The sequence below is a fragment of the Erythrolamprus reginae genome, chromosome 5 (assembly GCF_031021105.1).
Source record: "Erythrolamprus reginae isolate rEryReg1 chromosome 5, rEryReg1.hap1, whole genome shotgun sequence".
Taxonomy (NCBI): Eukaryota; Metazoa; Chordata; class Lepidosauria; order Squamata; family Dipsadidae; genus Erythrolamprus; species Erythrolamprus reginae.
The window spans coordinates 113,326,960-113,339,784 of NC_091954.1; the positions used below are offsets into that span (position 1 = coordinate 113,326,960).

Consider the following 12,825-nt stretch of genomic DNA (forward strand, 5'->3'; position numbering starts at 1 on the left):
ATGATGGTGATAGGGATAATTTTGGTTTTTTTGCTGTTTGCTCTGTTGGTTCTCCTCTTTCTGAAACAACTTTGGACCCAAAGACATTTGCCTCCTGGGTCTTTGCCTCTGCCTATCATTGGGACCTTGTTGGCCGGTGGGCTTTCGCTCAGTGAAGATTACTTCCGTAAGGTACTTAATTCTAAGTAGTAATCACGATAATTGTCAAAATTATGGTATAATTCATCATGCCACATACATAGGAAGAAAAATAGACATGTAGTAATATATATAAGGGTAAAGTGAACTTAGAGGAGAGGATATATGAAAGGAAGAGAATATATATGATAAGTGAGAGAAAGGAAAGACAATTGGACAGGGGACGAAAGGCACACCAGTGCACTTATGTACGCCCCTTACTGGCCTCTTAGGAACCTGGAGAGGTCAATCGTGGAGAGTCTAAGGGAGAAATGTTGGGGGTTAGGGGTTGACACAATTGAGTCCGGCAATGAGTTCCACGCTTTGATAACTCGATTGTTGAAATCGTATTTTTTACAGTCAAGTTTGGAGTGGTTCGTATTAAGTTTGAATCTGTTGCGTGCTCTTGTGTTGTTGTGGTTGAAGCTGAAGTAGTCATTGACCGGTAGGACGTTGCAGCATATGATCTTGTGGGCAATACTCAAATCGTGTTTTGGGCGCTGTAGTTCTAGGCTTTCTAGGCCCAGGATTGTTAGTCTATTTTCGTAGGATATTCTGTTTCGAGTGGAGGAGTGAAGGGCTCTTCTGGTGAAATATCTTTGGACATTTTCAAGGGTGTTGATGTCTGAGATGTGGTATGGGTTCCAGACAGATGAGCAGTAGTCTAGGATGGGTCTGGCAAAAGTTTTGTAGGCTCTTGTGAGTAGTGTGAGATTGCTTGAGCACTAATGTACGCCCCTAATGTAAGACTGCTTTTTAATAGTTGCTTCCCAGAGAACAAGTGTAAAATAATGGGGCTGAATTTTTAGAAGGCAACTTCTAGTTCAATCTTAGCAATAAATGTTTGATCATGGAACCAATTTTTCAGAGAGAGGATGGTGGTGTAAAAATTCAATCAGTGAATAAAATAGACAAAACAAAAATAAATAAAAGGATTTTTCCTTTTCCTAGAAAAATAATTCCTAAAATCAGAAAGCCATTCTTGGCAAGAAAAAAATAATTCTAAAGAGGGAGAATTGCAAATGGTGAAAAGTCTTAGAATTCAGGATTTAGGAACACCTGTGGATAGCATACAGTATTAAATGGGAATAATCTGTGTATTTGATTGTAACGTTTCTCATCTTTAATTCACTTGACAGCCTGTAAAATGATATGGAAGTATTTACTCTTTGTGGTTTGGGCAACAACTTATGGTGGTTCTCTCCGGATTCAAAACTGTGAAAGAAGGAATGACCAACTTCCCAGAAGAATTTTCGTATCGACCAGAGGATGCTTTCTTGAATGATTTTGGGAAAGGAAGGGGTAAGTGCAAATTGTAAGAAATTCCAGCTTAATAACTATCAAACTCTTCTAATTTGTGGTAATGTCATGTATACCTTAGCACAGGGGGAAAAAAGTAAGATGTAGTAAACAAAGTGCTTTACCAGCAAAATAAATGTCTTCCCCTTCCATCTTCCCCTTCCTCTGGATCTCTATCCTCTTCTTTAATATTTCTGATTTGGATTTGATTTTTACTCATTTCATTTAACCAGCACATCTAACTGCCCCAGTTATTGACTGGCCACACAAAGATGTATATTCAATATTATTTTATTTTATTATTTTATTATTTTATTTTATTTTATTTTATTTTATTTTATTTTATTTTATTTTATTTTATTTTATTTTATTTTATTTTATTTTATTTTATTTTATTTTATTTTATTTTATTTTATTTTATTTTATTTTATTTTATTTTATTTTATTTTATTTTATTTTATTTTATTTTATTTTATTTTATTTTATTATTTTATTTTATTTTATTTTATTTTATTTTATTTTATTTTATTTTATTTTATTTTATTTTATTTTATTTTATTTTATTTTATTTTATTTTATTTTATTTTATTTTATTTTATTTTATTTTATTTTATTTTATTTTATTTTATTTTATTTTATTTTATTTTATTTTATTTTATTTTATTTTATTTTATTTTATTTTATTTTATTTTATTTTATTTTATTTTATTTTATTTTATTTTATTTTATTTTATTTTATTTTATTTTATTTTATTTTATTTTATTTTATTTTATTTTATTTTATTTTATTTTATTTTATTTATTAGATTTGTATGCCGCCCCTCTCGGTAGACTCGGGGTGGCTAACAACAGTAATGAACAGCATGCAACAAATCTAATGTTTAAAATAATTAAAAAACCCTTATTAAAACCAAACATACACACAAACATACCATGCATACATTGTATAGGCCTAGGGAGGAAAGGGTAGTTAAGTTCCCCCAAGCCTGACGACAGAGGTGGGTTTTAAGGAGCTTACGAAAGGCAAGGAGGGTGGGGGCAATTCTGATCTCCGGGGGGAGCTGGTTCCATAGGGTCGGGGCCGCCACAGAGAAGGCTTTTCCCCTGGGTCCCACCAGACGGCATTGTTTAGTTGACTATACATTCATTAATCACCTCGACCTTGAATAATTTGAGAAGTGCTCTGAGGCAGAATGGAAAATATTTATTTTTATTGCATAGGATTTTATTGCATAGGATTTACATACATGCATACATACATAAATACATACATATGCACACATACAATCTAATATATACAGTGATGGGCTATCAAATTTTTTACTACCACACTGTGGGTGTGGCTTATGCATTTGTTTCAACATCTTTCAGTGCAAATTGGGTGCTCTGGGGTGGAGATCTAAATTTTGCTACTGGAACTGTGTTCCTGACCATTCCTGTAGGAGCCCATCACTGAATCTATGTATCATATCAACAATAGAGACCTTAACATTTTTAGGTTCTATTCCAACTCAAGACACCTAACATCAACAACGTCATCAAAAAAGCACAACAAAGAATGTTCTTTCTACACCAACTCAGGAAGTTCTATTTGTTCAAAGAGCTGCTGAGGAATTATTGAGTCTGTCAACTGCACTTCTATAACGGTCTGGTTTGGATCTGCAACCCAACAAGACCGACACAGACTTCAGAAAATAATCAGAATGGCAGAAAAAGCAATTGCTGCCAATCTGCCTTCCATTGATTCCATTGCACAGGTCAAAAAGAGTACTGGGTTTTTTTCATTTATTCATTTGTCCAATACACAATTACATAGGAAGAAAAATAGACATGTGATAATATAAAAGAGGGTGAAAGTGGACTTAGAGGAGAGGATATATGAAAGGAAGAGAATATAAATAAGGTCCAGGAGGGAAGTGTTTTTAATAGGAAAGTGAACACAAGAACAAGGGGACACAATCTGAAGTTAGTTGGGGGAAAGATCAAAAGCAACATGAGAAAATATTATTTTACTGAAAGAGTAGTAGATCCTTGGAACAAACTTCCAGCAGACATGGTAGATAAATACACAGTAACTGGATTTAAACATGCCTGGGATAAACATATATCCATCCTAAGATAAAATACAGAAAATAGTATAAGGGCAGACTAGATGGACCATGAGGTCTTTTTCTGCCGTCAAACTTCTATGTTTCTATGTTTCTATATAAGATAGGTGAAAGAAAGGAAAGACAATTGGACAGAGGACGAAAGGCACACCAGTGCACTTATTTACACCCCTGTGTAAACAGACTCCTCGCATCCTGGATACAAATTGTTTCAACTCCTACCCTCAAAATGATGCTATAGAGCAGTGCACACCAAGACTAGACACAAGAATAGTTTTTTCCTGAACACCATCACTCTGCTAAGCAAATAATTCCCTCAACGCTGTCAAACTATTCACATTAGGCTGCATTAGTAATACTATTGGTCTCATTATTTCTGTTCCCCATCTCTTCCTACTTAGGACTGTGTGACTGTAATTTTGTTCCTTGTATCCTTGTGATTTACATTATTTCTGCCCTGAGTCTTTTGGGATTGGGTGGCATAGAAGTCAAATAAATTAGTTTCCTAGTATGATTTCATGGCTTGTTGTTCCATTTTACTGTCTCTGGGTGTTGTGCCTTGTGATTCTTGATGAGTGTATCTTGTTGGATATTTTTTTGTATACCGAGAGCATATGCACCATTCCTTGTGTGTCCAACCACACTTGACCAATAAAGAATTCATTCTATCATCTAACTCTCTTTTTCTCTCTCTCTCTTCTCTTTCTCTCTCTCTCCCTCAATCTCTCTCTCTTTCTCTCTCTCTCTCTCTTTCTCTCTCTCTCTCTCCCTCAGTCTCTCTCTTTCTCTCTCTCTTCCTCAATCTCTCTCTCTCTCTTTCTCTCTCTCTCTCAATCTCTCTCTCTTTCTCTCTCCCTCAATCTCTCTCTCTCTTTCTCTCCCTCAATCTCTCTCTCTTTCTCTCTCCCTCTCCCTCAATCTCTCTCTCTCTTTCTCTCTCTCTCTTTCTCTCTTTCTCCCTCAATCTCTCTCTCTCTTTCTCTCTTTCTCTCCCTCAATCTCTCTCTCTCTCTTTCTCTCTCTCTCTCTCTCCCTCAATCTCTCTCTCTCTTTCTCTCTTTCTCTCCCTCAATCTCTCTCTCTTTCTCTCTCCCTCTCCCTCAATCTCTCTCTCTCTTTCTCTCTCTCTCTTTCTCTCTTTCTCCCTCAATCTCTCTCTCTCTTTCTCTCTCTCTCTCCCTCAATCTCTCTCTCTCTCTTTCTCTCTCTCTCTCTCCCTCAATCTCTCTCTTTCTCTCTCCCTCTCCCTCAATCTCTCTCTTTCTCTCTCTCTCCCTCTCTCTCTCTCTCCCCCCCCATCTATTTATCATATAAGCTTTCAGTATTAGGAGCGGTTGGGATCTTTTCAAAGGTGCTAACAGAGCTACAATTTAAATAACATCTGCAGCTTTAATCATGTTATTCAAAACCAACAGTGCCTATAATAGAAGTTCATGTACACGAACAATTACACCATCTTAGAAGGTTTTGATGTCCATCATAAATATATGACAAACATTGGGCAAGCACTGCACCTGGGGTCACTACAGCATGTATGTCCCCCAAAGTTCATATGGATCCCAAAATAAATAAATATTTTGTAAAGAAAAAATAACAAGTTCAGAATTTTACAAAAATGGCAACATGTCAGAAGGATTTGGTATTCACACCTGAAAGTTAGATAGATTTATTTTATTTATTTTGATAATAAATACAAGTAAATGTCTAAATCTGAAAGAGAAAGGGAAAGCATTAGAAGTAATAATATTCATACACATGCGACAAGTAAAAATAAAGAAACTTTAGGACAGGGGACATGCTGGTTCACATGCACACCCCTTAGGAATTGGGAGAGGTCAATAGTGGATAGTCTACGGCTAAAGTTTTGGGGGTTAGGAGATGATACTAGAGTCTGGTAATGAATTCCATGCATCAACTACTCTGTTACAGAAGTCGTATTTCCTGCAGTTGATTTTAGAGGGGTTTACATTAGGTTGGTTTCTGTTGTGCGCTCGTGTGTTGTGGTTGAGGCTGAAGTAGTCGTTGACTGGGAGAATGTTATAGCACATGATTTTATGGGCTATGCTTAGATCGCGTTTAAGGCAACATAGTTCTAAGCTTTCTAAGCCAAGGATTGTTAACCTAGTTTCGTAGGGTATTCGGTTGCGAGTGGAGGAGTGGCAAGAACAGGTATCAATGATACAAAGGTATCATTTATCATTGTCTGTTGATGCCCTCAGGAATTGTTTTCTCCAATGGCCACAACTGGAAACAGCAGCGACACATTGGCGTCACTTCTCTGCGGAAGATGGGCCTGGGGAAGAAAAGCATTGAGCATCAGATAGAAGACGCGGCTCAGACGTTGGTGGAGCTCTTTAGAGAAACAAAAGGTATTGTCATTTAGGGTTGTGATTCAAATTCCTATCTGCCAAAATTGTTTCCATTCTGAGTATTTTAAATAAAAATTGTTAGAAATTCTGTTTATATAAAGTGCCACAAAGAGCAATCAAAGAATACAATCACCATGTGCTTTACTGCTCAACTGTATTACCATAATTTAGACAGGCTAACATTACAGAAAGACCTAGACAGACTAACACAGTGGGCCCATACCAACAAAATGATGTTTAACATCGACAAGAGCAAAGTCCTTCACCTAGGCAGAAAAAACCCTGGACACACATACAACCTGGGAGAAACCCCTCTTAGCAGTAGCGACTGCGAAAGAGACCTTGGAGTCTTGGTGGATAATCAACTAAACATGAGCCAACAATGTGCAGCAGCAGCTAAAAAAGCCAACACAATCCTAAGCTGCATCCACAGGGGAATACATTCCAAGACCAGGGAAGTCTTAATACCACTCTACTACGCCCTGGTCCGACCACACCTGGAGTACTGTATTCAGTTCTGGTCACCACACTTCAAAAGAGACATTGAAACTCTGGAGAAGGTGCAAAAAAGAGCAACCAAGATGATTAAGGGATTGGAAACCAAGACTTACGAAGAGAGACTGAGGGAACTGTGCATGGATAGCCTAGAGAAAAGGAGGGCCAGAGCGGACATGATAGCAGTCTACAGGTATATGAGGGGTTGCCACAGAGAGGAGGGGATCACTTTATTCTCCAGAGCACCAGAGGGCCAGACGAGGAACAACGGCTGGAAGCTGACCAAGGAGAGATTGAACATGGAGATAAGGAGGAACTTCCTGAGAGTCAGAGCGATCAACCAATGGAACAACCTACCAGCGGACATTGTGAACTCCAACACTCTGGACATTTTTAAGAGAAGATTGAACTGCCACTTGACTGGTGTGCTATAGGGTTCCTGCTTGGGCAGGGGGTTGGACTTGATGGCCTTCATGGTCCCTTTCAACTCTAACAATAAACAAACAAACAAACAAACAAACAAACAAACAAATAAATAAATAAATAAATAAACAAACAAACAAACAAACAAACAAACAAGAAACAGTAAACTCTGATCAGAACATATAACAAATCATAGATTATAAGTATCGATGCACACTAAGCACTGCCATCTACTGGCTAAATAATTCTGTAGTTGTTGCAGTACAAAATACATATTCTAACATGCATTCCAACAAAAGTAGATGTATTTGATTAGGTTTTTTTAATTGGTTTGTTTGTTTTTTTACAATGGACAGTTTCTCATTTCTCTTCTAGATGAACCAGTTCTACTTTATTGTAAGGTTACATTAATAGAGTCTTGCAAATTTGAAAGAACAAATCTGCTGCAGTTTCTTTTTTACTGCCTGATAAATTAGATGGGATCCTTTTGAAGTTTCATTTTTTAAAATTTATTTATTTGTTTATTTGTTTGTTTATTTGTTTGGTTGTTTGTTTATTTATTTATTTATTTATTTATTTATTTATTTATTTATTTATTTATTTATTTATTTATTTATTTATTTATTTATTTATTTATTTATTTATTTATTTATTTATTTATTTATTTATTTATTTATTTATTTATTTATTTATTTATTTATTTATTTATTTATTTATTTATTTATTTATTTATTTATTTATTTATTTATTTATTTATTTATTTATTTATTTAATTCATTCATTCATTCATTCATTCATTCATTCATTTATTTATTGGATTTGTATGCCGCCCCTCTCCGCAGACTCGGGGCGGCTAACAACAGTAAAAAGACAATGTAAACAAATCTAATATTAAAAGTAATTTTAAAAACCCCAATTTAAAGAACCAATCATACATACAGACATACCATGCATAAATTTTATAAGCCTAGGGGGAAGGGAATATCTCAATTCCCCCAAGCCTGACGACAGAGGTGGGTTTTAAGGAGCTTACGAAAGGCAAAGAGGGTGGGAGCAATCCTAATCTCCGGGGGGAGCTGGTTCCAGAGGGTCGGGGCCACCACAGAGAAGGCTCTTCCCCTGGGTCCCGCCAAACGGCATTGTTTAGTTGACGGGACCTGGAGAAGGCCAACTCTGTGGGACCTAACTGGTCGCTGGGATTCGTGCGGCAGAAGACGGTCCCGGAGATATTCTGGTCCAATGCCATGATGGGCTTTATAGGTCATAACCAATTTTCTGAAGATTGGGCAATGTGTTAGACTTGTGAGTGTCAGGACAAGGCCTTGAACTTTCAACTGGGTGATAAAACCTGGGAAGGTTCATATTTGGGTTTCACCTGGATGTGCCAACATGGCTCTATTAATAAATTGTCACTTTGGGGAATACTTTGCCTTGGACTATGATTTAATTTTGGATGCTATTTGGAACCCTGACAGGAAGTTTTCAAAATAGCCTGAATAACTATATAGAATAGAATTATTTATTGGCCAAGTGTGATTGGACACACAAGGAATTTGTCTTGGTGCATATGCTCTCAGTGTACATAAAGAAAATATAGACTTGTCAAGAAACATGTGGTACAACACTTAATGATTGTCGTAGGGATCAAATAGAGCAACGAAGAAACAATCAATATTAATATAAATCTTAGGATACAAGCAACAAGTTACAGTCATACAGCCCTAAGTGGGAGGAAATGGGTGATAGGAATGATGAGAAAAAACTAGGAGAAATAGAAGTGCAGACTTAGTAAAAAGTTTGACAGTGTTGAGGGAATTATTTGTTTAGTAGAGTGATGGCGTTTGGGAAAAAACTGTTCTTGTGTCTAGTTGTCTTGGTGTGCAGTGCTCTGTAGTGACGTTTTGAGTGTAGGAGTTGAAACAGTTTGTGTCCAGGATGTGAGGGGTCAGTAAATATTTTCACCACCCTCTTTTTGACTCGTGCAGTATACAGGTTCTCAATGGAAGGCAGGTTGGCAGCCATTGTTTCTTCTGCAGTTCTGATTCTCCTCTGAAGTCTGTGTTGGTCTTGTTGGGTTGCAGAATGTTGGGATGGTATAAAAGTCCTGCCTTGAGATGGAGACTGGACTAGAAGACCTCTGAAATCTCTTCCAGCTGCATGATTCTGATTCTAGTACAAATAGGAGTGGCTGGATTCATGATGAAATATCCTTCCTTTGCAGGTCAACCATTCGATCCTTCATTTTCAGTACTAAACGCAGTTTCTAACATCATATGTGCTTTGAGTTTTGGACATCAGTTTTCTGCAGAAGATGAAAAGTTCCAGAAGCTGGTTCAAGCGCTCCAAATTATTTTCAAATTCATCGGTGACACGTTTCATGCGGTGAGTCATTTTTTTTCTACTAAGGAAGCAAAGGTCACCCACCACCACTATTATTTTCGTGGAATCCTTGAATGGTCAGCATTGGAAATCCGTCAATCTATCTATCTATCTATCTATCTATCTATCTATCTATCTATCTATCTATCTATCTATCTATCTATCTATCAATCAATCAATCTACCTACCTACCTACCTACCTACGTATCTATCTATCCATCCATCTATCTATCTATCTGTCTGTCCGTCCGTCCGTCCGTCCGTCCGTCCGTCCGTCCGTCCGTCTATGTATGCATGTATGTATGTATGTGTGTGTGTGTCTGTTTGTCTGTCTATCTATCTATCTATCTATCTATCTATCTATCTAGGTATCTACCTATCTATCTATCTATCTATCTATCTATCTATCTATCTATCTATCTATCTATCTATCTATCTATCTATCTATCTATCTAGGTATCTATCTATCTATCATCTATCTGTCTGTCTGTCTGTCTGTCTAATCAATCTATCTATCTATCTATCTATCTATCTATCTATCTATCTATCTATCTATCTATCTATCATCTATCTATCTATCTATCTATTTTGTCCAATACATAATACACATTGAAGAGAATAGATATGTAGTAATATAAATAAAGAAAAGAATAGAAGAAAATATATAAAAGTAGAGGTGAGCATATTTGAAAGGAAGAAAAGATAAATGAGATAAGGAGAGACAATTGGACAGGGGACGGAAGGAACTCTGGTGCACTTATGCACGCCCCTTACTGGCCTCTAAGGAACCTGGACAGGTCAATCGTGGATAGTCTAAGGGAAAAATGTTGGGGGTTAGGGGTTGACACTACTGACTCAGGTAATGAGTTCCACGCTTCGACAACTCGGTTGCTGGAGTCATATCTTTTACAGTCAAGTTTGGAGCGGTTAATATTAATCTACTCTTATTTCCAATTTGTGTGCGTGTTGTCAAGAATAAACAGTATTCTAGGTCAATGATGGCGAATCTTTTTTTTCATTGGGTGCCAAAAGAACCTGTGTACGTGCTATTGTACATGCATGGGTACCCCCACACATAATTCAATGCCTGGGGAGGGCAAAAGCCGCTTCCCCCACCTCCTGGAGGCCCTCTGGAGGCTGGAAACGGCCTATTTCCCAACTTTTGGTGAGTGCAGAAGGCTTGTGTTTCACCCTCCCCAGGCTCCAAAGGCTTCCCTGGAGATGGAGGAGAGTAAAAAAGGCCTCCCCCACCCCCTGGAGGCTCTCTGAAAGACAAAAACACCCTCCCAGAACCTTTGTGTGATCAAAAAATCAGCTGGCTGGCACACACATGCACGTTGGAACTGAGCTACGGCAATGGCTCACTTGCCAGCAGATATAGCTCTGTGTGCCGCCAGTGGCACCCATATCATAGGTTCGCCATCACTGTTCTAGGTGATGCTGCACGAATCCCAGTGACCAGTTAGGTCCCACAGAGTGGGCCTTCTCCGGGTCCCATCAACTAAACAATGTCGTTTGGCGGGGCCCAGGGGAAAAGCCTTCTCTGTGGCGGCCCCGGCCCTCTGGGACCAACTCCCCCCGGAGATTAGAATTGCCCCCACCCTCTTCGCCTTTTGTAAGCTCCTTAATACCCACCTCTGCCATCAGGCATGGGGGAACTGAGATACTCTTTCCCTATAGGCCTTTACAATTTATGCATGGTATGTTTGCTTGTAGGTATGATTGGTTTTAAAATAAGGGTTTTTTAGTTGTTGTAGTATTGGATTTACATGCTGTTTTTATTATTGTTGTTAGCCGCCCCGAGTCTATGGAGAGGGGCAGCATACAAATCCAATAAATAAAATAAATAATAAAATAAAAATATTTCCATATATCTATAGCTTGACTATTCCAGTCCATCTAATAGCTTGGAATGTCCCTCTCAACCTTCCAAACCCTTGAGCCCATATGTCATCCCTACCTTCCTATTAAACGCCAGAGAAATCAGGAGATTCAGGCAGCTCAAATGAGTGTAAAGATTTAATGTAAGCTTAAGATCTCTACAAGGATCTTAGCTACTAATGGTCCAAAGAAAGACATTCAGGAGTAAAGAAAGGCATCCAAGGCATTATCTTGTTGGCACGTGACTTATGGTCACCGCACTCAAGAAGGATATAATGGAACTGGAAAAGGTGCAAAAAAGGGCAACAAGAATGATCAAAGAAATGGAGCCCCTCCCTTAGGAAACCAGGTTGCAATGCCTTGGTCTCTTCAGCCTTGAAAGGCGGTGTTGAAGAGGTGAAATTGATCGAAGTGTATAAAATCATGCACGGGATAGAAAAGGTGGATAGAGAAAAAATTCTTTTCTCTATCACACAATACTAAGACGAGGGGGCACTCCCTAAAGCTCACTGGTAAAAAAGTGAGGACAAACAAAGAGAAATATTTCTTCACCCAGAGGGTCATTGGTTTATGGAATTAACTTCCCAAAGACGCCATGACAGCTGTCAGCCTGGATAGCTTCAAGGCAGGATTAGACAGATTCATGAATGCCAAGTGTAATGGTTGTTATTGAAATGGATGTCCAAGTGCCGCCTCTATGTTGGTGGAGGCAGGCAGGATTCCCTTGGGTCCCATTTGTTGGGGGTCAAGGGAAAGGGAGGGTTTGGCCTTCTCTTTCTGCTCAAGATCCCCATGGACAATTGGTGGGCCACTGTGTGACACAGAATGCTGGACTCGATGGGCTTTGGCCTGATTCAGCATGGCTCTTCTTGGGTTCTTATTTTATTTATTTATTTATTTGTTTGTTTGTTTGTTTGTTTGTTTATTTGTTTGTTTGTCCAATACACAAATACATAGGAAGAAAATAGACATGTGGTAATATATATAAGGGTAAAAGTGAACTTAGAGGAGAGGATATATGAAAGGAAGAGAATATATAAGATAGGTGAAAGAAAGGAAAGACAATTGGACAGGGGACGAAAGGCACACCAGTGCACTTATGTACACCCCTTACTGGCCTCTTAGGAGCCTGGAGAGGTCAATCGTGGAGAGTCTAAGGGAGAAATGTTGGGGGTTAGGGGTTGACACAATTGAGTCCGGTAATGAGTTCCACGCTTCGATAACTCGATTGTTGAAATCATATTTTTTACAGTCAAGTTTGGAGCGGTTCGTATTAAGTTTGAATCTGTTGTGTGCTTTTGTGTTGTTGCAGTTGAAGCTGAAGTAGTCATTGACCGGTAGGACGTTGCAGCATATGATCATGTGGGCAATACTCAAATTGTGTTTTAGGAGCTGTAGTTCTAGGCTTTCTAGGCCCAGGATTGTTAGTCTTATGCTGTGTTTGATCCTTCCCTGCTTTACTTAGGGTGGGGAATAAATAACTTTTCCTCTTCTCTTTCTGTTAGGTGTATGATTTGTTCCCACAATTAATGAAGCACCTCCCGGGCCCTCACAAGAAAGTCCTGGCTTCTGTGGATATTTCCATTGCATTTGCAAAGCAGGAAATAGAGAAACACAAGGAATCTCACTCTCTGCATGAGCCACAAGATTTCATTGATTACTATCTTCTTCAGATAGAGAAGGTATGGGTGTAT

General features: G+C 38.3%; 1 protein-coding gene across 1 annotated transcript in view; it reads left to right on the plus strand.

Annotated features, from left to right (window-relative positions):
- The window catches only part of LOC139168241 (cytochrome P450 2J5-like), a 96,779-nt gene continuing 83,954 nt past the window's right edge, over window positions 1-12,825 (plus strand). The window contains exons 1-2 of the mRNA XM_070753760.1: window positions 1-171; window positions 12,637-12,813. Coding sequence (XP_070609861.1) covers window positions 1-171; window positions 12,637-12,813 — 348 coding nt within the window. The remainder of the gene's footprint in view (window positions 172-12,636; window positions 12,814-12,825) is intronic.